The 27,720-nt window shown below is 35.3% G+C and overlaps 1 protein-coding gene and 1 long non-coding RNA gene across 3 annotated transcripts in view; both read left to right on the top strand.

Annotated features, from left to right (window-relative positions):
• Nucleotides 1-3,402: 3,402 nt before the first annotated feature.
• The window catches only part of LOC105233937 (tubulin beta chain), a 114,191-nt gene continuing 89,873 nt past the window's right edge, over nt 3,403-27,720 (top strand). Inside the window, exon 1 of one of the 2 annotated variants that reach the window (XM_049450498.1) lies at nt 3,403-3,878. In XM_049450498.1, coding sequence (XP_049306455.1) covers nt 3,822-3,878 — 57 coding nt within the window. In that variant the 5' untranslated portion in view covers nt 3,403-3,821. The remainder of the gene's footprint in view (nt 3,879-27,720) is intronic. The other variant, XM_049450497.1, reaches the window with a different exon arrangement.
• LOC125776857 (uncharacterized) overlaps nt 3,986-27,720 on the top strand; it is a 37,514-nt gene continuing 13,779 nt past the window's right edge. The window contains exon 1 of the long non-coding RNA XR_007422030.1: nt 3,986-4,276. This is a non-coding gene — a long non-coding RNA (uncharacterized LOC125776857). The remainder of the gene's footprint in view (nt 4,277-27,720) is intronic.

The raw sequence follows: 27,720 nt of genomic DNA, 5'->3' as shown, positions 1-27,720 counted from the left end.
TTCGAAAAGGAAGAAATCGCACAGTGTCATATCAGGTGAATACGGGGAGTGGTTAGTGGTTAAAATATGATTTTTGGTCAAATAATCGGTCAAAAGAGTCGATTCGAATGTTGGATTCTCAGCAATTTTAGGTCGTCAGCCAATTTGTGCCGTGCAGACACCTCTCGTAAGCCCAAATGTTCGGTCAAAATGCGATAAATCGATGTTTTGGAGATGTTCAATTCCATTTCCATGAATTTCAATGATGATTTTGGCTGATTTTTGATAAATTCACGCACAGTTTCGATGGAATTTCCGGTGATCACGGATTTTGATTGGCCCACATGTTGATCGTCATTTATGTCCTCACGACCACTTTGAAAATGTTGAAACATCGCCATAAACTTGTTTCATCAATTGAAACGTTTCGGTAAAAGTTTTACCAATTTTAAAACAAAATTTAATGTTGGCTCTTTGTTCGAAGCTCATTTTCGCACCGATAACACAAACATACTGACACTTAAAATGCAATAACTTCACTTCCAACAGATGAAATGTCAGGAAATCTCACTGGACAATCGATAAAGATAGCAGATTCTAACGCATCAGTTGACATATACATAGATGGCGCCACCAGGAGGCGCTAGATTCAAAAAGTCCTGTTTACTTTGGAAAAGACATTGTATATGTATTATCGAACTGACAACAATAAATAGTTAAAAATTAAATGAAATTTGTATAACATAGTGTTAGTCTATTCCTTTCTTATTCAGTTATATAACTTTGTTTCTATATGTTTTTTAACTACTCAAAAGTATATGGTATATCTTCATCAGCTTATGGAACCCTAAAGCCGTACCACCACCTAATGCTTGGTTCAAATTAATGTTTCTACGTAATAGCATCACATTCAATAAACAGTTAAATTGTGATTGTGTAATATTACATACAAATTCTTCAAACTTGCTTCTTCTGACTTGCGCTACCAAAACACATTACTGAGATTCTGCAGCAATTGACGCTCTGCTTCCACAATTACTCATCAAAACAAATCAGGCGGGCTGCGGTGCAGCGGTTTGCCAAGAGCTTAAGCGTTGAGTGATCGTGCCGCATGAACGCCAACCAAGAAACCGGCATTTAGCAATAACAAAAACATGCCTACATACATATATGTATGTATATGTATACGAGTATATGTATCTAAGCGCGCGCATAATAAATGTACATACATATAAAGAAATGTTTTTCCGTCGCTATGTATGTCAGCTTGTCTATGTGCCAGTGGTTGCTGGCATCGACAATATATCACACGCTGATCGTGTTCGCTTTGTTCGCTTTTACTATAAATGCTCGCGCTCTTATCACACCGATAGCACACTGCTGGGTGAGTGTGTGTGTGTGTGGCGAAACAGGGCCAAATAAAGCAGATACACAAAAACAAGAAATAACCAAAAACTGAGCGCATTGAAGCACAGCATAGCAATATAGTAATGGGCAGGAGCGGATCTCACGGAGTAGTGGTGGCCCTGTTAAAGAGATTCTGTTACAGAAGTAAGGGGCAGTTAAATATTGTGTAGATGGCATTCCATAAGAACTTTAGTGAACTTATTAAAATTGTTATTATACTGCCTTAAATAAATATTAATATCTTGATAGTAGGACATTTAATACAAAAATAGGTTGCAAGATTGCCTACTATTTGGAAATTATAAGTCAAAATAATGTGAATAGAAAATAAGGTAAAGGTATCAATCTAAAGGGGTTTAGAACGCTTATGTACACGTTCGATCATTTATTGCCTAGAGTTGCAAGCTATTTTAAAGTTTACAAAATTCGGAAATTATCAAAATATGGTTGAAAAATTAGAAAGATATCTGAAAACAAGTTATCAACATTAATTTTAGCTGCACTGAAGCTGTAATACCCTTCGCAGCTTTGTAAAAGATTTGTATGTTGATTTTGAATGGTCTGCTCGACTGCAGCCGATCTGAATAATGTATTCGTGGATTTCGTGAAGATTATTCGTGAAGATATTTTGCCAAATATAAAAGTTTTCCATATACGATTTTGATTTGGATCGATCAGTTTATAAAGAAGCTATATTCTATAGTAATAGTATATTCATATTGGCGAGTTCGACAAATGGGCAGCTTCTTGGGTAGAAAAGAGAGTGAGCAATATTTCCTAACGATATGTCAAATATCTTTGAGTATCTAGACAGACTTGCCTAAACTTATTCAGCTCATAACGCGGATCTTTTATACATATATACACTCTATAGGGTCACCACCGTTTCCTATGGGATTTTACAAGCTTCGTGGTAAACGTCAGGGTCTAATTTTGGGTAAAACCTCAGAGAAGTCAAATAAAATAAATAAAATTTATATCATAAAAAAATTATAGAAATAGGTGGCACAATCTAAAGAAAAAATTGCATATAAGAGTTGCCAACTGAATGAAAATTTAATGCAAAATAAGTACAAAATATTTTTTTGTTTAATACGGATTTTAAACCAAGAAAATTTAAGAAAGCTTGAGTTAAAATAGAAATCGATGAGATGAAGAGTTATTAGAATATGGTTGAAGAACTAGTGTAACTGAATTAAATTTGAAAAGTAGTATACATATGTACTTACATATTTTCAGTAAAGTCACCAGCTCGAGTTTTAAAGGAATAAAATGTATGAGATAACTTATGAGATTTGACTTTGGAAAAATTTTTTTGACAAGGAGTGCCAACTTCCCCAGAGTTTCCTTAAATTTATAAGACAAGAAAGAGTTTTATGAAAGCTACTATATAAATATATTTTTTGAGAATGGATTTTAAAAGCCTAAAATTCATGATATTAACAAAGGTTGACAAACAAATTATTTAATAAATTCCATATTAAGATTATAAGCAGCAGTTTATTGGTAACCTAACAATTGTTATTATGAACAAATCCAATACATCCTAGAATATTTCATCGGAATGATTAAAATTCCTCAAGAAGAGCGCTAATATTCGAAAAAACAAAAATGTCATTTCCGGATTTAATTTACTTCTCTTCATTTTTCTATATCAAATCTTGCATTTCATCTAAATTCCAGCACCATCTTCGAAGCGAACGCATAGGCTGCTGCAACACTCAGACCCAACACTGTCGTTGCAACAAATCACTAGCCACAGACATACGTGCAAACACACATGCTAAATGTAGCACACTAACCCGATCACCAGACCGCTCGCAGAAGCTACAATTCTCCTCTTGCCTTCACCTTGTCAACTTATCCGCAGTGCCGGTATGCACAACCTAACATACACACACGCAAGCACATACAATTCAACACTATTCACATAGTCAACGCTCTCCGCTCTGCGGCGACACTAGCCACGGTTGCCCGTCGAAAGCAAGCCAGCCGCCCCGTGCAGTGCCTGTTCATTGAGAATTTCGTTTCAGTAGTTGGTCGCATCTTCGAGATACTCGTTCGTACGGTTCTACGCTTCACACAGTGATATTCGCACGCGGTCACATACATACATACATACCAGCATATAAGCAATATAAGGCAAATAATTGTTTTCGCTTATACTTTTTTGCGCTATCAATTTGTTTGTGCGTTTGTACGTGTGTTTTGCGACGACAAGTGGACGCGTGACACGCGAGTGCCCCCACATACTAGACATACATACAAGCATATCTACAAACAATTGTTAATAGGCTGTTAAAAAGGCGTTGTAGTGCAGCAGCAACAACAACAACAGCAAAAGCCACTAGGAAAAATCAATTGCATTCAATTTGCCAGTGTTTTTTGTTTTTGTTTTGTGGTGAAAAGTGTGTCTTTAGCACAACCAATTCAAAATGAGGGAAATCGTTCACTTGCAAGCTGGTCAATGCGGCAATCAAATTGGCTCAAAGGTGCGTGGCGCGCATTTTTTTATTTTTTGATATTTTGAAAGTTGTTTAAACATATATTTTTATAATATATAACAGTGTCTACAGTGAAAAAAAATATAAGAAAACATATTTACTTTATTTTATATGCCTAAAAGCTGTTGTGAATGCAGAAAAATTTATATTTTTAAATTTTTTCTAGCTTTGTGTTGGATTTATTAAAAAAAAAAATATTTGTACGCTAATTTCAAATTTAATAAAGTTAATAATTTTATTTAAATATTTTTATATATTTCTTAATATATTGAAACATTGTTCGATGATAGAAGAATATATAATACGGCATACTATAATGGATTAAAATTAAAATAAAACTTATAAAAATATTCGCTCATGCTGGAAGAGAATATAAATAAATATTAGTAAATATAAAAAAAATATTTTTCTAATTATTTTGAAACATTTAATGAATTTGCATACACAGTATACATGTATTAAAAAAATTAATAAAATTTTTTTCCAAAGCGAGCAGAGCATTGTGACTACAAAAAATTAATTATTTATTTTTTATAAAAAAAAAAATATTTTTATAATATTTATAATACTATGCAAATTGTATAAATATTTTCCATATGCCCAAATCACATTCTGAATAAGAAAATAAATACTTCAGGAAATATTTTATATAAAACATCAAATTATTTGTCATATGCCAGAAGACCATTTATTTATTTATTTTTTTTTTTTATAATTCTTAAAAAAATTCTAAATTATCTAAAATTACTTTATTAACTTTTTAAAACTTTTTAATCTTCCTTCAAAATCTCCATCGAATCCCCAAGAATTTCAAACATTTCTATTTCGTAATTTTTTTGTTTAATATTTTTTTTTTTTTGCGTTCGTGGCTTTGCAAATACTTGGCAAGTCATTTCACCACAATAAGTGACGTCTGTCTCCTATTTTACACTTCCCTTCATTGTTGTATTATTTTTTGTTCGAGCAGTTTTACTCTCTAATGCCTTATAATTAGCTCAGCTGTAGTGTTCCGGTGCTATTTATAAACAATAACAAAAACAAAAGCAAACAAAAAATGAGAAATTCTTTTTCGAATTGCTTTCGCTCATATTTCATTGTTGTTCGCTTTATCACTTTTCTCTGTTTTTGTGCTGTTTTTGTGTGCACACGAGGTCGACCACCCGTTTGCCGCACACATGCAAAGCGCCTTTTCTAACCTCAAAAATTATTTTTTATAAAATTACGAGCAGCAGCTGCCGTCGAAGCAAGTATAAAAGAAAATATTTGTTGCGAAAAATAATAAGCGATAAAAAGAGGAATTGGAAGCCACCAAAGCCGGCAACGCTGTTGCTCTCCTCACCTGCACCACAATTTGGCGCTCTTATTTTATATTATTATTACCCATCCACCTTGTTTGTCATGTGAAAATCATGAGGTGAAAAAAATTGTACGTGTAAAGAATGGTGTAAAAATGAGAAAAATCGTGCATTTGTATGTTATCGCTAAGCGCATAATTTTGCTTTGCACTATCTTCCGTTTGGTCGCGTCAAATGACTAACAACAAATGCCGAGATACCGATTTTTAGTGGAAAACAGCTGCATGAGCACACAGATACTGTATACATAGTACGTATGTATGTACATTTGCGTGTGCATGTCGCTGTGTATGCACTTCGCTGGCTTTCTAATGGCACGTAAGTGATTCTCGCTGGTCATGCGGTCGTCGCTCGTCATCAACTCGCCGCTTTTCCTCATTACATTTTACACCGGCAAGTGTTTTTCTTCAACTGTGTGTTTGGAAAGTTCCATTTTTTTCATTTCCCTCTCTCATTGCTTTCTAGTATATTAAGATTTCCACAGATTTATTTTTCAACCACAGCTCACAATTAATATGATTGCTGCCTTAATCGCCTTACTCGTAATTTTTTTTTTATTGTTTAGGCAATTAATTGCAATTAGAAGCCGTTCTTATTCAGTTGGAAAGCCGGTAGTGCAATGACCCAGACTTTTGTTGAAATATTACACATCTGCGTGGCATAGATTCATTCAAATTGTTTAAAAAGTCTTGAGAAATGTTTTTCCATGCGCCGTCGACTTGGACAAAGAGAGAGTCCTTGTTTTTGCCATTATTCCGCTGAAATTTTCGATCTACAATTTCCCATAGATTTTCTATGGGTTTGAGATCTGATGATTGCGCGGCCCACTTCAAAGCTTCTATTTTATTGGAGTTAAACCGATCCTTAACACATTTATCCGCGTGTTTCAGGTCGTTATCGTGTTGGTAGATCAATTTTAACGGCAATTCCTCTTCATCCTGAGGAAGCATAATGTTTTGAAGAATGTTTTTGCACATAAAACAATCCATTATGCCATTAATTTGATGGACCGGACTTGAGAAATATCCCCAGAAAATTACGTTACCTCCTCCAAGTTTTATTTTAGAAACATTTAGAAAAAATTATTTGAAAGCTGATATTTTTTTTCGTAAAAATCAAAATGTCTATGTCTAGAGTCTACTTAAGTTAATTTAACAAACTTCAAAGTACATACTAAGATCCAAAATTCTCAAATTCCAAAGTAGGTTATCTCCGGTTACGCCGAAACTATAAACCGTTCACAAATGTAAAAAATTTCTTACAATAAGTTGATTCCGATCGCAGCTGTGTGATATATTGGTTCGATCTGGATAGTTTCTTCATATGTTTTAGAGTTGTCTTAATAACTAATTTATGGCAAATTTCATGATGTTATTTCTCCAAAAGACCTTTATCGTGCGATAAAGATTGTACCTACAAACAAGAAGCTTCTTGGCGAAAAAACGTGTGCGAAATTTCAGATCGATATCTCAAAATCTGATGTACTAGTTCGTTTATATACAGACAGATGAACGGACAGACAGCTGATCACGTTTCCGAAATTTACTTTTGGATATTGCAAATGTGGTGGCAAACTTAAAATACCCTGTTCAGTCTATAAAAAGGAACCGTACTTAAATTCAACCAATGCATTGTGGCACCAACTGAAAAAAATGATATGAAGTATAATCCATTTCGAGGTTTCCCACTTTATTCAAGAAAAAACTCAAAAACTTAAAATTTAATGAAGAATTTTTATTATTCTTCGAAAGAACATTTTTTGATATTTATCTTTTGAAGATTATCACTTTTACGTTCACGTTGGCCACGGCTACGTCTCAAAGTCAAATTTTTAATGACATGACGAATGACATGTGTGATGTTTTGCTCCAAGGTCTAAATCGAAGCGAGATTGTGCGCATATACTTTAGGCTTTACATATCGTCACAGAAAAAAGTGTAACGATCTTGTGGACAATCGACTGGCCCAAAATGTGAAGTTCTCTGCTCATCGAAGTATTCTCTCAATAAATCCATTGATTGATGCGATGTGCAGGGGTGCCGTCTTGTTGAAACCAAATGTCACCGAGATCACGAGCTTCAATTACAGGCATGAAACACCAGGTTATCATGGCGCTATAACGTTCGCCATTGACGGTTGCGTTCTTACCAGCATCATACTTGAAAAATTATGAACCGATGATTCTACTGGCCTATAAACCACACCGTTGTTTTTCTAGATGATATTTAAGCTCCTGAATCTCTTGAGGTTGCCATCCTTCTTTATTGCGACAATTTTGCTTGTTTACATACCCACTGATCCAAAAGTGGGTTTCTTTACTAAACAAAATTTTGCTTGAAAAACGTCGAATCTTCTTAGAACTTTTCAAGAGCCCGTAGAGCGAAACGATGTGACTTGGGAAGGTCGGGTGGCTACAATGATACCCTCAGTTGTATATTCAAAATGATGTATTTTCGAACAAAAAACATAAGCAATTGGACCGGTTTGTTTATTGTCATTTTGAAATCAAAGCATAAGAAATAAAAGTTGTTTAAAATCAAATAGTTTTTTTTTTGAGATAATAACCATTGAACTAGAGTATCTTTGTCTTTTGTTTTTATGTTGAGCATCTTTTGAGCTCTCTGGGGAACCACAAGAGCACAATTCAAAGAAATTTGAGGAACTCGAGAGTTCAGTAACATAAGCTACAATAATGTTCTACGTATAACGGTTTCAATCCTTTGCTTCTAAATTGAGCAGTCGATTAAATCTTGTCATAATATATTTATTATAAAATATTTCACAAAGTCTTCTCTTTTTATAAATTTTCAAAAGAAGATCACTTTAACTTAAACCAAATACTTATAAGTTATTTTTTCAGATACTGTGGTTATGCTCTTTTAGTGGTTTTTGGATTTTCGTTCACAGCTAAAAGAAGATGCATGCTTCTAAGCTTTTCTCATTCAGTGATTTTGGATATTTTTCAATTGGACTGACTTTTGAAGTCACATAAATATTTTTCTTTTAGTTTCGGCTCTAGCATGATCGTATTTGTAAATTTTACTTTCCCCACATATTATGGACTAATTAATGAGGGTAATTATATTTATAAAATTTTGTTTTCAAAGCGACAAGTAGTAAAATTTTTAATGCAAATATGAAATAACTCTCAGTCACGAATTGAATCAGAATAAACTCGAAAATACTTTGTTAAAATCGCCTTGAAACAGAAACTCTTTTACCTTCAAAGCAACATATTCAATTCAAGTAAAGCACGCTATTAAGTGTGGAATTTAATAGGGAATGGCGCATAGTATGAAAATATTTATAGCACTTTAAATATTTATTGGGATTTTTTCGATAAAACTGTGGAAAAAATGTACACGAACCACCACGGCTGACGCATGAAATTGCGGTCACCTTTTGTTGACACGACTTACATACATATGTATATGAAGTAAATGTGTGCGATACGCCCTGCAATTTGTATATTTGTAATAGTTTGAAGTAGTTTGTACTTATGTATGAGTGTGATAACATAAATTGTACGTTTGTAAGCTGAAATTCTATAATCAATTAAATTATTTACTTGCGCTGACATCATTTGGCGCTAACACGCATACTTAAAAACTATATTATATACACAGATTTCCTTATATAATACATATTTAAATATTTATTTAATATTTTGAACGCATAAACATATAGATATTTACACGAACTTGTTGCTGTAGTCACGGTGCGATGTGTCAGCAGCAGTTTTAACCTTGCCAATGGAACAATTGTCGCACGCAGCCAAGCGTTAGATCGTGATATGTATGAAAATGTGTGTATGTGTGTGTGTAAAACTACACATAGTAGGTAAAAAATTACTATTTTTTTTATGACTAAAAAAATGCTCCAATTATTTTCATGATAATTATGGCATTTTTATAAAAACTACCAGACTACTATCAAGCTATTAAAAGTCGTTTACCCTATATTTATACCCCTTTGTGTGTGTCTGTGCGTATAATGAATTCTAATATTCTACACCACTAGTCAGAGAATGAATTATAATCATATTTCATTTGTATCATAAACTTAATATAAATTTATATTTATATTTTTTTTACCGGTGATAAGCTATCGCACTGTGTGTTGCATAGAGCCCCTTCGGTGATAACAATAATTGATATGATTAGGAGGTCTACACCTGTAGGTATACGATGTACTTACTATACGAACACTGCAGTTAAAGTACAGTAATATCTTCAAATGCCATTTTTATGATATTGCCTGAAATACTCACACTGTTTATGGCAAAGCATTTAAAACCGGCAACCACCGTATTCGCCTGACATTAACTTCGTATAACTTCTAGCTATTCAGCAAATTTACTCCGAGGTCACCGTTTTGACTCAACTGAAGATATGAAAGCTGAATCGAAGAAGGCTCTGTTGGCCTTCACGACGTAGGATTTCTCCAAGTGCTTTGATGACTGGAAAATTCGTTGGTATAAGTGCTTTGAAGGAGATGAAATGTACAAAATTCACCTTTCAGTTTGATCACAGTAGTATATATTCACAGAAGTCTGTTTATCATACAATTAGGTGGCCGAGCGCAGCAGAATGTGTACCCATACTTATGCATAAATTGACAACTGCAAATCGCCATCGTTATCAAAGCAAACAAAAAATTATTCAATCAAGCATAGAATTTCGCAAAGACTTTGTTTTCTTGATGCCCGCAAGCTTGATTAAAAGCTTTACATTTCTTAATGAAACTTAATTAATGCTAGAAGCGGAAGCGGAGAGTTATGCTTAAGTATATAAAAATATTAGTGTTATGCAACTAAGTACCTGACATGCTATTTTTTAAAGTTAATTGTAAAAACTATATGAAAAAACAAAGCAAAACCTTGTACGTACACTCAAAAATTGTTCAATAGGCGCTTCTGCGGCAGTTTCTGTTGAATTTGGCAGTGTTACATAAAACTTCTCTTCGCTTTGCTTGAAGGTTCATACTCAAACAACGAAGCGAAGAAAGCAAAGTTTATGTCAAAATGAACGCGTACCTTTCGTGCTTCTGTGATATAAAAATGGCGACTGATACTTGTCAAAGCGTAACAAGATGAGATTTGCCCAACTTTTTGCTTTTCTTTGCTTTGCTTCACCTGGTTTACCACCAGACTCGTACAGAAAACATCGAGCTTTTCTGTCAAAGGAAAGCAAAGGTTGTATGTGAAACTCACAACTTTACATTTAATTTTACATCAATTCATTGTCAATTATATACTAAGCTTGTTGTTAATTGCTCTATAGCAAGTCAGTTTCGCTTTTATTGGGCTATAAATTGCTCATTTTCTCTTGATTGCTTAAGTAGATGTTTTTGGGTTATTAGAAATCGATACAATATATATTTGGCGCAATGAATCAGTCTAAAATTATTCCACTTGGAAATCGTAACTTTGAGGTTTTAAGGATATAAACGATAGCAAATTCAAACTTTCATCGCTTGGAATCATTAAGAGAAATTTCCTTACGCAATGAAGGCTTACCACTGCTTGCTGGGCATTAATAAGGCTGTGTCCATTTCAGATTCAATCTTGACCGGCATTTTTAATTCACATACAACCGTTAAGTGAACAAAACTGCTATACTCTGTAGCAACATGTTGCAAGTGTATAAACATAAAACGACTGACCTTTAACCTTTATATTTCCGGTTGTCAACTATAATGTACCCTTTATTGGGTGATCTCATACTCTACTACAAGTATAAGTAAGAAGATCGTTGTAATTTGTGACCTTACAACGTTGCTTATTTGTTTATAAACACCAATTATGCTTTTATTTGTGCATTTATTGTTATTGTTGTATGTGGTTTCACACGACTAATTTTACACATTTTCGCCGTCGTCATCATTTGCGCAAGCAAACCTGTTTCTAACGCTACAAGGCAGAAATATCAAGAGTATACTCAAAGAGATATGGCGCGTTGAGAGATAAAGAATGCGAAACACAATTCTAGAACAAGTGAAAATTGTACAGTCGATTGCCATATTAATGGGACATTTCAAGTTCAAATTCTTAAATAATGCTCGGTGCGAATAAGTTAGTATAAAACGTTGACACATTTTTAGTAAAATAAAATAAATTTATGCCAAATTCTTTTTTGTTTTAAATTAATATAAATTTATACCAATTCTTTATTATAAAAGTTATTTAAATAAAATAAATTTATATCAATATTTCTATTCAATATTTATAACAATTTATGTGTCAACGTTTTATACCAACTTATTCGCACCGAGCATTATTTAAGAATTTGAACTTGAAATGTTTTATTTATTTTTATTTTTACTAAAATAAATTTTCGGTATGAATGAGATGACATAAAATATTGGTGTAAAAATTTGGTATAATTTTTTCTTGCATAATTTTTATTTAGTGAATTTCGTTACTAAACTGGTATAAAAATTGATAGAAAATTTGGTATAAATTTATTATTTTAAATAAATATTAAATAGAGTTTCTAATAACGAATATGGTATAAATTTATTTTGTTTAAAAAATTTGATTTTAAAGTATTTGGTATAAACATATTTTATATAAAAAAAAATCTAATAAAGAAATGTGATATAAATTTATTTTATTTAAAAACTTTTTTGATATAAATAAATTGGTATAAAATATTGAAGCATGAATTGGTATAAAAATTTTTCGGCTTACTCGTTTCGTGTAAAGTTATTTTTTCCAATATTAGATATATTTGGTATGAATATACATATATTACTTAAAAGGACCATAAAGAATTAGACATAAATTTATTTTATTTAAATAAAGTTTTTAATAACGAATTTTGTATAAATTTATTTTATTCCAAAAATGTTTTCTTGAAGTATTTGATATAAATATATTTTATATAAAAAAAATTTTCTAATAAAAATGTGATATAAATTTATTTTATTCAAAAACTTTTTTGGTATAAATTGGTATAAAAATGAATAAATATATTTTATATAAAAAAATTTCGGTATGAAGTAGATGGTATAAAAGTTTGGTATAATTATTTCTTACATAATTTTTATTATAGAGAATTTCGGTTCTAAATTGTTATAAAAATTGATAGAAAATTTGATATCAATTTATTTTTTATATAAATAACTTTTAGAATAAAAAATTTAGTATAAATTTATTTTACTTAAAAGAATTTGTTATAAAAAACAGTCTCAAAATTGGTTTACAAATTTTCGGCTTACTAATTTCGTGTAAAGTTATTTTTGCCTAATACTATATTTGGCATGAAATTTGGCGTAAGTCTCTTAAATAAATGTAGTTTGCATTTTTATATAAACTTAGTAAATCTTTCCAATATGTGGATCAACTACTGTACATACTTACATAATTACAGTATACTAAATAAGTACTCTATTAAGATTCTAAGTAATGATAAGTAATTTAACGGTCATTCAGTGTGCCTAATCGGCTTATGCTTTTATAATTTAACACATTAACTACATTTATGAAGAAATATGTAACACTACTTTATTCGACACAGATCCGTAAGTAGTGTTATCTTACGTAATCACAAATAATGCTCGCTTTTATACAGCATAAAGATGCATTCTAGGTGCTTACTGTCGAAGCGTATTTAATGCGGCTTATTATGACTTTTCTGTGCATTTCAAAGTAAAATAAAAGAAATACGCTTACTTTATGTATACATAAATAACAACTACAAACGTTTTAATATACTTAGTACATACATATGCATTTGCTTTATTGTAGCAAAAACTAGGTACAAAAGTAACAACTCAGCTGTCTTTTTTCACAACACCTCGTCATTGCCCTTTGTATGCATATTATTTCTATATTTTCTCACTTAACGCTATTTACACATTAATACCCTGAAAGAAATTGCAATCATCAATTTAAATCGTTTTGTCTCACATAGGAAATTACCTTAATTGCTGTGTTTCATGAGAGAACTAGAAAGAATTTTAGATACTTGACTTTTATTCAAAAATACATTTCATATAATCGAATAACTTATTAAGGTAGTTAAAGGTTTTTAATTATGCCAGTAAGGCTGACCAGTTGATATTCTATTTGCCACTCAAGAAAATTTGACAAATCGAAGACGCCTACTAAACAATAAACATTTTTGGAATCGTTCAACATACATTAATAATATGCACACAGTTTGACATTGCGTCTTTTTTGCATAGCGTATCAAGTTTAGAACAGTTATGATTTTCACCAGTTTCAAGATGGTGATTAACTTCTGGAAAGCTACGTGTAAATCCCCAAATTAGCAAAGAGGTCATAAAATGTTATGAAAATTTTGCTGCAGGGGTCATACGCAAATATAGTATAAGCATTTTACATGAGCTCGTGCATTCACTGCACGAGTATGCATAAGTATGTTAAGTTATATTATAAGCAATGAGAGCGCTGTCACTATCACGTCATTACAACAGTTTTGTGCTAATAAAAAATTGACTTAACTCGTAGCTGTTGTTCTTTGTTGTTGTCATATATTGTTACGATGACCGAATTTAGTTCAAATATGCGCCGTTTATTTCGATAACCTTTTTCCATCTAGACGGCAACTTCACAATACGCCCCTCGTAGAAGCCCCCCTCCTTATTTGCGAAAAACTCAGACAGCCACTTTTCACAAGCCGCTTTCGAGTTCAACTTTACACCAACAAGGGCGTTCGCCAAGGTGGTAATCACTTGGCGCTATGTCCGGGCTATATAGTGGATGCGTTAAAACCGGGTGTATGAATTAGCCCCCACTGAATTAACCCCCACCGGGCAAAATGACTTAAGCCCCACCAATTTCTCAGTGAATCTTTCCCCACCAAAAATGACGGAATCCCCACAAAAAAAAATGCATTAAACCCCACGAAAATGATTTTATCCCCACCAATCGAAATGAATTAAGCCCCACCAAACGTGGGGGTTCTTACATGACAGAATCCCCACTAAAAAAAAAGAATTAATCCCCACGAAAATGACTTTAGCCCCACTTTCCGCCATTTTTAATTTTGTTGTAAAATTGGTGGGGCTTATGTTATTTTGCCCGGTGGGGGTTAATTCAGTGGGGGCTAATTCATACACCCGTTAAAACCTCCCATCCGAGCTTCCGTAGCTTCTGAGGAGTCATCAACGAAGTGTGTGGTCTGGCCTTGTTCTGGTGGAACACTACACCTCTCCTGTTAGCCAATTCTAGACGCTTCTGGTCGGCTGCCTGCTTCCAGCGGCCCAATTGTTCGCAGTAGATGGGAGAATTAAGCGTCTGGCCATATGGGAGCAGCTCATAGTGGATGATTCCCTTCCAATCCCACCAAAGAAACAGCAAAACCTTCCTGGCTATCAATCTCGGCTTGGCCACTGTTTGGGGCGATTCACCGGCCTTCGATGACGACCGTTTTCACTTAATATTATCATATGTGATCCACTTTTTGTCCCCATTCATGCGTCATATCATGCTACATCCAAACATCAAACTTTTTTGTGTATCCAGCCTTCCGCAGATGGCTTAAAATGGTTAGGTAACTAACTCCCATCTTCTGAGCGATATCACGATGTTTTACATGATTTGATCAGTATTCATCGTCACTTCGTATAGTATTGCCAGATATGAGCTCTATAGCGCTTTATACATAGCCGCGAAATACAAAAGACAAAAAGGCTGAAAGGAGAGATTTGACAACCTACGAGTATGTGGTTCCAATAGGACGGTTCCACAAGCCACACAGCGAATGTCTCAATCGATTTAGTGGATACTAAGTTTGGTGAGGGGCTACGTCAAGTCTATGATCTATGTCTATAAGCCAGCGATGATTGATGAACTTCGTACGAATATCGAACGTGAAATTGCAGCAGCTGATGTATGCTCCAAACCATAGCGCTCTTATTGAAAACCACGTCACCTCTAAATTTGAAATTATTGAAGAGTAAATTGCAGCAAAATAGAAACATTTGAAATTAAAATTTAAACTTGAAAAAATATTTTATTTTTTTCTTAATTATTGCATTTTTTTTGCGACGCTTCGTATTTCGTCATTAATATTAAATAATGCAAGTCAACAACATTATTCATCAAGTGTCTAGTTTTTCGTCCGCAACTTGCACATCAACAACTATATTCCCATCGAGAGCTACATTTTAATAGCCGCACATGTGTGCTCATTTTAAAATATTTATAATACGATTTTCATAAATAATACGTATATAATTTTATATGTGTGTGGAAGCTTATTTTTTCACTATTCTATGCATTTTAACACACACAAAACCTACTACCAGATCCCATCGCTGTCGTTGGCTGATGTGTTGGATATGGTAGGTGAAGCGGAAAAATGTGTTCAAAATTGTCTGCATGCATTTTATTTTTATTTTTTAAATTATTGTGATTATCATTATATTGTAATTAATGTGTATTTTTTTCAGTACTTCAAAGTCAGAAACAATCAAAAAAAGTGAAGAGTTTATATTTGTATACTTCAGTGCGAGTTTAATTTGCAGAATATTTTGAATATTGTCGGTGTCTCAGTAAACCAAAAGTGACGATATTAAAAACAGTTCAATAAAATATAATTTGAATTGGGATAAACCTTAAAAGTAGTGTTTCACAACACTATATACAAGTATTTATCTAATTTCGAGATGGTTTGTAATTAATACAGTGGTCAGGAGAATATTTCTACATATATTTTGAGAAGTCCAGAATTAAGTTTTGCTGCTGTATCACTATATATTTCAAAATAAATTTCTGGTTTTGTATTTAACTAAACTTTTGTTTAACTTTCCGAATGCCTATCCAAGAGAGAGGAACTTAAAATTCTAGAAAAAAGATTTGCTTATTCTAATTCTGATTGAATTGTTCCAAAACTCTGCTAAAAATGAACAATTTTGTGACAAGTTTCTGAATTTTCAAAACTACTCAGTTATTTTGCTCCTATTAATTTTCATTCTAAACACCATAAACTGAAGATATGCTGTATTTATGACTTCAAAACTCTCGATTCCTAATATTTACACCAAAACCTCTAGTTATTGCTAACTGGGTTCTTAAAATAGTTAAATAACAAATAGCGGTAATTTATTTGACCTCTCTTGTGCAAACAATAATTATATATGTAGATAAATAATTTCCTGCTTCAACTTAAATAGATATTGTTTTAATAATTTTTAATGAGGTTATTCTTTAAGCATTTAAATTTTATGTTTCTCTGTTGAAAGCAATGCTAATGGTAGGCTTTTATATATATACATATATATTTAGATATATATTTACTGTATACAACACAAATTAAGCGATGAAATTTAGTAGGTACCAGTAAACGTTTCTTAGTATGTGGCATGTGGCAGTTAATAAATAAAATCTGGCCGATACTATCCTAACTCCCACATACTAAAGGGTGATTTTTTAAGAGCTTGATAACTTTTTTTAAAAAAAAAAACGCATAAAATTTGCAAAATCTCATCGGTTCTTTATTTGAAACGTTAGATTGGTTCATGACATTTACTTTTTGAAGATAATTTCATTTAAATGTTGACCGCGGCTGCGTCTTAGGTGGTCCATTCGGAAAGTCCAATTTTGGGCAACTTTTTCGAGCATTTCGGCCGGAATAGCCCGAATTTCTTCGGAAATGTTGTCTTCCAAAGCTGGAATAGTTGCTGGCTTATTTCTGTAGACTTTAGACTTGACGTAGCCCCACAAAAAATAGTCTAAAGGCGTTAAATCGCATGATCTTGGTGGCCAACTTACGGGTCCATTTCTTGAGATGAATTGTTGTCCGAAGTTTTCCCTCAAAATGGCCATAGAATCGCGAGCTGTGTGGCATGTAGCGCCATCTTGTTGAAACCACATGTCAACCAAGTTCAGTTCTTCCATTTTTGGCAACAAAAAGTTTGTTAGCATCGAACGATAGCGATCGCCATTCACCGTAACGTTGCGTCCAACAGCATCTTTGAAAAAATACGGTCCAATGATTCCACCAGCGTACAAACCACACCAAACAGTGCATTTTTCGGGATGCATGGGCAGTTCTTGAACGGCTTCTGGTTGCTCTTCACCCCAAATGCGGCAATTTTGCTTATTTACGTAGCCATTCAACCAGAAATGAGCCTCATCGCTGAACAAAATTTGTCGATAAAAACGAAACGAAACACATTTCGAACCGAACACTGATTTTGGTAATAAAATTCAATGATTTGCAAGCGTTGCTCGTTAGTAAGTCTATTCATGATGAAATGTCAAAGCATACTGAGCATCTTTCTCTTTGACACCATGTCTGAAATCCCGCGTGATCTGTCAAATACTAATGCATGAAAATCCTAACCTCAAAAAAATCACCCTTTACATACACTGATTTTCATTTTTCTAACAAACCTTATTGTGAATATGTCGGTCAGTGTATGATTTATATAGAGTATGTATATATATATATAAAATTGCTTAGCTTCCGATCCTCCAGTTGACGTTTTACATCTTAAGTTATATTCCTGACGTTGATTCTGGCAAGTTGCAAGAGTGTAAAATGTTCGGTTACATGCGAACTTAGCACTTTCTTACTTGTTGTTCGCTAGTTTTCTAGATTTTACTTGCAAATGTCAACTATAAAAGCAGAATAATGGTGAATCGAACACGACCATCATATCATAAAAATATAATAAGTGTGTTAATATTTAGTTCCCTACTTCGAAAGTTCCTGCTTCGAAATACGGTTTGGCTATACCACACATATTATTTGTATTCTAATGAAAGTATTCTTAACTTTTAGATTATGTGGAGTACTTATCTTACATCTCCCTCTAATACATTTACTTTTTTCACTCGGATTAACAAATAGTACGTTTCCAAGTATACAAATTTCCATATCTATAATAAAGGGTGATTTTTTAAGAGCTTGATAACTTTTTTTAAAAAAAAACGCATAAAATTTGCAAAATCTCATCGGTTCTTTATTTGAAACGTTAGATTGGTTCATGACATTTACTTTTTGAAGATAATTTCATTTAAATGTTGACCGCGGCTGCGTCTTAGGTGGTCCATTCGGAAAGTCCAATTTTGGGCAACTTTTTCGAGCATTTCGGCCGGAATAGCCCGAATTTCTTCGGAAATGTTGTCTTCCAAAGCTGGAATAGTTGCTGGCTTATTTCTGTAGACTTTAGACTTGACGTAGCCCCACAAAAAATAGTCTAAAGGCGTTAAATCGCATGATCTTGGTGGCCAACTTACGGGTCCATTTCTTGAGATGAATTGTTGTCCGAAGTTTTCCATCAAAATGGCCATAGAATCGCGAGCTGTGTGGCATGTAGCGCCATCTTGTTGAAACCACATGTCAACCAAGTTCAGTTCTTCCATTTTTGGCAACAAAAAGTTTGTTAGCATCGAACGATAGCGATCGCCATTCACCGTAACGTTGCGTCCAACAGCATCTTTGAAAAAATACGGTCCAATGATTCCACCAGCGTACAAACCACACCAAACAGTGCATTTTTCGGGATGCATGGGCAGTTCTTGAACGGCTTCTGGTTGCTCTTCACCCCAAATGCGGCAATTTTGCTTATTTACGTAGCCATTCAACCAGAAATGAGCCTCATCGCTGAACAAAACACGCGCGCGAAACACATTTCGAACCGAACACTGATTTTGGTAATAAAATTCAATGATTTGCAAGCGTTGCTCGTTAGTAAGTCTATTCATGATGAAATGTCAAAGCATACTGAGCATCTTTCTCTTTGACACCATGTCTGAAATCCCACGTGATCTGTCAAATACTAATGCATGAAAATCCTAACCTCAAAAAAATCACCCGTTATAACCTTCAAATTAGGTTTCTGATACAATATGCCATTTTTATACTCTCGCAACAAAGTTGCTAAAGAGAGTATTATAGTTTTGTTCACATAACGGTTGTTTGTAAGTCCTAAAACTAAAAGAGTCAGATATAGGGTTATATATACCAAAGTGATCAGGGTGACGAGTAGAGTTGAAATCCGGATGTCTGTCTGTCCGTCCGTCCGTCTGTCCGTCCGTCCGTCCGTCCGTCTGTCCGTCCGTCCGTCCGTCCGTGCAAGCTGTAACTTGAGTAAAAATTGAGATATCATGATGAAACTTGGTACACGTATTTCTTGGCTCCATAAGAAGGTTAAGTTCGAAGATGGGCAAAATCGGCCCACTACCACGCCCACAAAATGGCGGAAACCGAAAACCTATAAAGTGTCATAACTAAGCCATAAATAAAGATATTAAAGTGAAATTTGGCACAAAGGATCACATTAGGGAGGAGCATATTTGGAAGTATTTTTTTTGGAAAAGTGGGCGTGGCCCCGCCCCCTATTAAGTTTTTTGTACATATCTCGGAAACTACTATAGCTATGTCAACCAAACTCTATAGAGTCGTTTCCTTCCGGCATTTCCATATAGAGTTCAAAAATGGAAGAAATCGGATAATAACCACGCCCATCTCCCATACAAAGGTTATGTTGAAAAACACTAAAAGTGCGTTAACCGACTAACAAAAAACGTCAGAAACACTAAATTTTACAGAAGGAATAGCAGAAGGAAGCTGTACCCCAAAAACCATATCTCAGGAACTACTCGACAGATTTCAATGAAACTCGGTATATAATACTCTCTTAACATATATATGACATATACGAAATATGGGGGAAATCGGTTCACAACCACGCTTTTTTCCAATATAACGCTATTTTGAATTCCATCTGATGCCTTCTCTGTATAATACAATATATGTATACAATAGGAACCAAAAAAAAAATATGTAAATGACGGATAATGAAATCTCAATTATCACTTTATCATGCGAGAGTATAAATGTTCGGTGACACGAACTTAGCCCTTCCTTACTTGTTTAATCTAATTTTGCATGAAACTATTACAAGTCTCGACTGGGATAACCTTCGTTGTCTTCAGTGAATTTTGGATTCTTCAGTTACAGCTCATTTTTGTTACGCTATCTCTCGATTATTGGCAGGTTTCGACATCATAATCTTAAACTCAAGTTTGAGCTTATTTTTTGGTACTTTTTTCAACGTTGGTTTTTGCAGAAGATTCCGATTTTCCAATACAAATCTAGCATTGAAATGCTTTGTACCCAAAAATTAACCAAAACGTGTTGAGTCGATCCATAGAAGATATTGAGATCCTTTGCTGTCCTTCAACACAGTTTATTTAACCATGTTGAGACTTATCATAGAAATAAAGACGGGACTTCGAGCAGCGGTGAATCGTTAAACTACCTAGATGCTCACTTTCCAATGAATCAATGTACACCTTCTCAGCAGTTCTTTTTGAGCGCCATCTCTCACGATCATTAAATTCGTTTAACCCGGGACAGACGGTAAAGATGTCATACAGATTACGCAATCTCTGCTAACCTAGGTCATATTGCCAGTGCTTGGAGGCAGGTAAGAGTGACATTGATGCCGAAGGCCAGTAGGAGATCTCATGTGAATGCCAAGGATTTCAGGCCTATTAGTCTCTCTTCGTTTCTGCACATCAGAGCAGCACACTGAGATAAATGCCACTGGAGGCTCAGCATGACTATAGCAAAGGCAGGTGGGACACATTGCTGTGCACACCATTGTATTGTGGCTAGTAAGATATGTATATATATGCGGTGGACATTTATCGATATTGAGGAATCATTCAATAATGTGCCACCGGGAGCGTTCATCAGTGCTCTGCATAGGTTTTAGCAACTCATACATTGTTTTCTCTGAGGAACTGTTGACAGGCACTACGAAAGGTCAATAGAGGCAAGCCGCAGAGTGGGATTTTGTTTCCTTTACTCCAGATCTTAGTAGTAAATGAAATTATTGGGGGCTTTTGAGTTCAGCCGGTCAAAAAGGTGCAGTACTTGAACCTCATTCTTGGGTAGAAAGCTATCGTGAGGGGCAATGTTGAGGATAGGGTAAGAAAGGCATTGATAGCCTTATATTGTTGCAAAGGGATCAATGGGAAGCGCTGTGACCTCGCACCAAAAGTTGTGCTTTAGCTTTATGAAACCGTAGTTAAGCCAGAAATGTCCTATGATGTATTTGTCTAGTGGAGGGAGCTCGATGAGGCCACGCATTAGGTTATTATAATTTATATTTATTTAAATATTAGGATAAACCGTCTAAGCCCTCTAAAAGATCCATTTTCATTATTAAATAAACTTAATGTTTCTAGCAAACAACCTGGCTCGAAAGAACTAGTATAATGTTTTCCTTTGAACGAAAACCACTGGCCCATTACGTGTTTAGATTTACTTGAACACATAGTTACTCAAATAAATGCACTTGTGAAGGGTATATTAGCTTCAGTGCAGCCGAAGTTAACATTTTTTCTTGTTTGAATTTGGAATTAATCTCAGAAATGACTCTTCCACTATTTCCATATCCACGAATAGATCACGTCATGTGAAAGTCTATTTTATTTCACAAGCAAAAGCTTATCAATAACCATTTTGTGTGTGTGAAAATGATCCAAGTGCAAATTCAAATATTCAAAATATTCCCAACAAGATGATGGGAACATTATTTCAGCGAAAATCATTCACGCGATGTCGCATATTTTAATTGCCTGAGACCAATGAAAAATCGAAAAAGCACTGATGTGCTCCCACACCATTTTAAGCTGACCGCGGAATATGAAAACAGCCGAGCAAACGAATAAATTCGGCATTCACTAAAAATGCTCACCAAACGAGTCAATCTATAACACCATTCTCGCCCTCCCATCATATTGGAATTGGCTAAAAATTTCTGAAAAACGCCATACAGAAATATGGTAAATTGTCCAAACCAACATGGACCCGGCACATAACAAAATCCAATTAAAGAGGGAATAAACCCTTCGCCATTTTATCAATGCAAAATAGAAGTAGAAAAATTAAAACTTAATACGAGCAAGAGAAAAATGCCATTGAGTGCAAAAAATGAGCGCAACAACAACAACAACAAGACATTGGTATGTGGTGACAAAAGCTGTGACGCGCCGCCGCAGCACTGAAAGCGTAGAAGGCGAAAGCAATTTCCATATTTATGACATGCAATCGTTTGTTGTTGCTTTTTCTAGCCTAATACATGTATGTACTTGTAGTTGTAGCGTAGGAATATACATATATTTTTAAGTTTTATATCACAGCCCACAAACGCCGCCTTTCTATCGTTCATATCGAACATATTTCTCCTGCAAAAACAATTGCAATATTGGCGGACTGAAAGTGGAGGCATAGAGGAAGCGGAGGAAGAGCAAGAGCGCGGCAGTGAGGACGAGGCAACAAGCGCACGCTCAATTTGCATATTTGTGTGGAATTTCGTTATCGTTTTGCATGCATACATATACAAGGCAGACTTTAAGCCGGCACACAAAGCCACATACATATGTAAGTATCCCCTAAACATTTCCTGCATTTAAAAATCTAACTAGTCAGGCAAAGTACAGTTAGTTATTACATGCTCATGACTAAACTCGGACTAGTCGGAAAAACCGAAGACTTTTACTAATTTGGTTAAGAAAGACAGTTTGAAATATCTGTATATTAGACACTGATTGATCGATTTGTTCGGTAAAAGATGAGACACACATATTTTTGCGTGGGTGTCTGAAAAGACATAGTCCTTCTACGACAATTTTTAGGCGTAAGCTGAAATACCTTGAGGACATTATTTGTGCCAAATTTTATTTCTATAAATTCACTGATACTTGCTTTAGGTACATTAAAGTGAAAGGATCAGATGAAATTTAGAAGTTTCTTATATGAGAAATAACCGATTTCGCTACTCTCCACAGTATACGATAGTAATGTTTGGATAACCTCACAATGCAAATTTTGTTGAAATAAGTTAAGTAGTTGCTGGGATATAGGATTTCACTTCATGGGCGGTGCCAAATGCTTACCAATGCCATCGACGATTTCCAAGAATTGAAAAAGTCCGGGCGCCACATCTGAGCAGTAGGGTGGCTGCGGAAACGTTGGGATGCCTTGGTTAGGTAGCTGTTCACAAGAAAGGCAGTGTGAGCCGGGACGTTGTCGTGGTGGAACTTCTAATCGGCTGCGATTTCTTGTCGGACCCGATTGACTTTTCGTTTGAGTCTCTTGAGTACTGAACCACACGTTTTGATAAATTTAACATCTGGGCAATTAATGAAATACTTAGTCGACGTTTTAAGTTCAAGACTTTGCGCAAACGAGTCCCATTGTCGGTGTTTGTCGAAGTCGCAGGTCTCCCAGCACGGTCTTCATCAGCGACCTGTTCCCAGCTCTCCAAGAAGGCCTGGTGCTACCAAAACGCACCACTTCTTGCTAAAGAAACATGTGGGTAAGCCTGGTTGATCATATCAGACGTCTCTGACGCAGATTTACCGAGTTCCACACAGAATTTGCTCGCGTACCTCTGCTCTAACGAACGCTTCTTTTTCGGCTTGCACCACTCACAGAATCAGGTTGCGCGAAAATGCTTGTCCTGACTCTCCAGCTGCTCGGAAACACAGTCGTTTGTTAGCTAGGAACGCCCTCTACCGAATCCAGTCGGTGCGCACACGCTTCGAAGTACGGTCGGGGCGCAAAAAAATCAGTCTTATTATTTTCCGGACAAACCCTGTATATCTGTTTTGAGCTACTACAAAAGTAATTCACTTCACACCAACAATAATTTTTTCGGACATCAACAAATAAAAAAATCTCTGTTGATTATATGAAAAAGGCGACAATCGACTGACTAGTTGGAATTGAGTTTTAAGTATACTAGTTTCGAAGTAATTAGTTCACTACGAGATAATTTCATTGTTGGATGTGGGTGGCGTATGTTGCAGCGATAAAAATCTAAATCCAAATTCGAATTCAAATCTAAACCACACACTAATACCACTGCAGCTAAATGAAAGAACAACTGAGCAGGACATGCAACGCTTCACCATTCCACAATGCATCAGCACCCTCCGGCGTCGCGGTAAAGCGCATTTGATATGAAATTTTAACTACAAGCAACAAAAATAATTGAGAGGCGGCAATTTTAAAGTAGAAGGATATTTTGTGATGCTAAGGAAACATATGAATATGGATTGTGGACTTTGTGGGCCTCATTTGTGTTATACGACTCGCCACAGTACTCGCCAATGTTAATGGCGTGCACTCAAGTGGAAAGTAAATTTCTCAAATGCAAATTTGTATTTGATATTTCTTTTGTTTATTTCTCACTTTTCCACACCACTCACCCTTCCGAGGAGCAAATCAATTGTAGCGAATGCAAATGGAAAACAACTTCGAATAAAACATATTTTACCATACATGGAATTTTCGAATGGTACTCGGTGCTCTTGCACGAAATATACATTTATTGTTGTACACATGCATTCATACAATATTGGAGCGCATAATCTGTGTGCGGCTAGAACAACAACTAGAAAGAGAACCGCCTGGCTTAGCCGAAAATCAATAAGGTTTTCAAAGCCATAAGTCAACAATACACGCTGTCAAAAAGCTAACGGAGGACGCAAACAAGGCAATTGAAGGCAGATGGTTGTATGGTTCGAAAGAATATTGCGTAATAGTAATGTTCGATGTTAATCAACTCGGCCGCATGTCATAGATTCCCTGGAACGAAAGAAAACACCACTCTACCTGCTGAAGATCATATCCAGCTACCTCTCGGATAGGTTACTTATTGTTATATGACATATACAAAGGACCCAAAAAACTATATTGTGACAGGCGGTGTACCACAAGGCTCAGAACTAGGGCCGCTACTGTGGAATGTTTCATATGACGTTGTGTTACGTCTCCCAAAGAAATACTGTGAACCGGGTAAGGAGAGGAAGCCTTAATGAGTGGCAAAACGGTGGGACGAAACAGCAAAAGGTAGACGAAAACACACGCTAATCAAGAGCTAGAGTGAAACAGTCGCGGTGAAACTGACTATTACTTGACGCAGTTCCTAACTGGGCACGCTTGATTCAGAGAGTATTAAGACAAATATGGATATGACGGTTGGATTGACCGCTCTTTATGTTGTGGAACGGAAGGCAAAACGCAGCAAATTTTAGTCTATACCTACGTTATAAAAGAGAAAGAAGGGAACTAGAGAAACTTTTTGGAGATCATTGAAAATACACATTTTACCTCACATGAAACGCTCCCAACAGGTGTGGAACTCAGTTAGAAAATAGAGCAGGACAGACCTAATAGAGTTAAGTAGAAAATAATGGTAGAGAACAGAAAAAAAGTGAGAAACGAATGATTAATGTCGAGTGGGAACATTTTTGGATCAAGAGCTAACCGGCTAAGTTCTCCTTGTGAAGAAATGTCATTCTTCGGTTCCGCATTTTTCCCGCCATTATTTACTCTCATAGGAAAATTAGACACAATTGTGACCTTGTTTGGTACCATCCTTTTAGGCTTTTATATTAAAAGGGTGTTCTACAAGTTATAAGTCCTCAAAACTTCACTGCCAAAATCATATTCGAAGGCCAGAAATACTCCTCAGGGATTAAAAAAAAATATCAACAAAGTTTGGTCACACATTTTCATTGGTTTTGAACCCCCATGTACCGCATAACAACCAGGGCCTAAAAACACTTGGCTACGGCAACTGTAAACACTACACTCACAGTCACAAAAATTGCCTCAGCGCAGCTTTTTAACCAAAAAACAGTATATGAAATGTGAGCGCTAGATTCAACTGGTCCGTCACTCGAGCCGCTCGCCACTCGAATGGAATTTCAACAATTTATGCACAAATACGCTATATTTACAGGAATATGCATTTTTCACTCGCTTTCTCGCTGCTCTTTTTACCATAACCTAACTTGAAAAAAGAGTTGAACAAGAAAGAAATGTATTTGCATATTGAAATACGCGTAGGTCAGATGTAGTGTACTCATACGTATATCTACACACACACACACACTAACACAAGTTTGAAAAAAGCTACATCGTCACCGGCAAATTCAATCAACTTGTTATAATGTAACAACGAGAAAAATTGCCAACACTACACTTTGTAATCATAAACGAATTATACGCTAGCTGGCTAGTGTTCACCCACCCACACACACATGCACATGCATTACAAATTTGTGCGGTTTTTTTGCGATTCTCTCAAAGGATTACTTTATCCTTTGGCGTTTTTGTGACGATTTTGCGATAATCCAATATTCTGCTGTTATTTCAATGCCTATTATACATGCATACTATATACATATATGTATGTGTATTACATACATATAATGTGTATATACAAATATGCCTGTGAATATACAAACGCTTTAAAAAATCAAATGCTGAGGTAAAAGTCAACGGTAAAGTGAACAAAAATAATGAAATGGGAACGATTTTAAATGTATGAAAACTGATATACAAATTATTATTTATTTTTTGCTAAAAAAAAATATTGAAATCGCGTGAAATGGCAGAAAAGAAGAGCTGATGACATATCAATGCAACATAAGAGGACTATCTTTTCTTAGTAATTAGGTAGACGTACCTAGCTAACTAACGAGTGGTCAGTTGTCTCCGAGCACCTGGAGAAACAGGACAAACATTTTCGCGCGACGTGTTTCTGTGAGTGGTGCAAGCCGAAAATAAAGCGTTCGTTAGAGCAAAGGTACCCGATTAAATTCTGTGTCAAACTCAGTAAGTCTGCGACGAAGACGTTTGATATAATCAAGCAGGCTTATCCAGATGTTGCTTTAGCAAGAAGTGGTGTGTTTCGGTGGCACCAGGTCTTTTTGGAGGGCCGGGAACAGGTCGCTGATGAAGACCGTGCTGGGAGACCTGCGACTTCGACAAACATCGACAATGTGACTCGTTTGCGCAAAGTTTTGAACTCAGACCATCGACTAAGTATTCGTTTAATTACTCAGTTATTAAATTTATCAAAATCTGTGGTTCATGACATTGCGACGGAGCACTTGAACATGTGCAACGTGTGGCCGAAGATGAAGAGATCCCAAAAGAGCTCACTGACGACCAGAAATTGCGGCGGTGGAAGTATGCCAAGAACATTTCAACATGTGTGAAAGTGACCACCTTACACCTCAGAAGTGGCCCCACCGGACTTTTTTGTTTCCTTGCCTGAAAATACTGATGAAAGGCAAGCATTTTCGAGATGATAGAGGGAATCCAAGCAGCATGCACCTCGGCTCTCAAGGCTATTCCGGACGTTCAATGCTTGGAACCGACGCAAAAGAAGCGTAAAAGGGTTTTTGGAGAATTGTAACGATTGGTTAAATAGATTTTTTTTTAAATCGACTCAGTCTTATTACTCAACCAAAATCCGCACCATACAGTGATTCGTGCTGGGTGCATTGGCTTCTCGACGATTACGTGCGGGTTTTCTGTGCCCAAATGCGACAATTCTGCTTGTTAACGTAACCTTCGAGGTGGAAATGAGCCTCGTCGAAATATAGATAATTCAAATTTAAAACGTTAGATGACACACCCTATATTAAATTCAATATGCCCCTATAATTTTACCATCTACCT

This window comes from Bactrocera dorsalis, chromosome 2 (genome assembly GCF_023373825.1).
Source record: "Bactrocera dorsalis isolate Fly_Bdor chromosome 2, ASM2337382v1, whole genome shotgun sequence".
NCBI lineage: Eukaryota > Metazoa > Arthropoda > Insecta > Diptera > Tephritidae > Bactrocera > Bactrocera dorsalis.
This window is presented reverse-complemented; position numbering and strand designations above follow the sequence as displayed.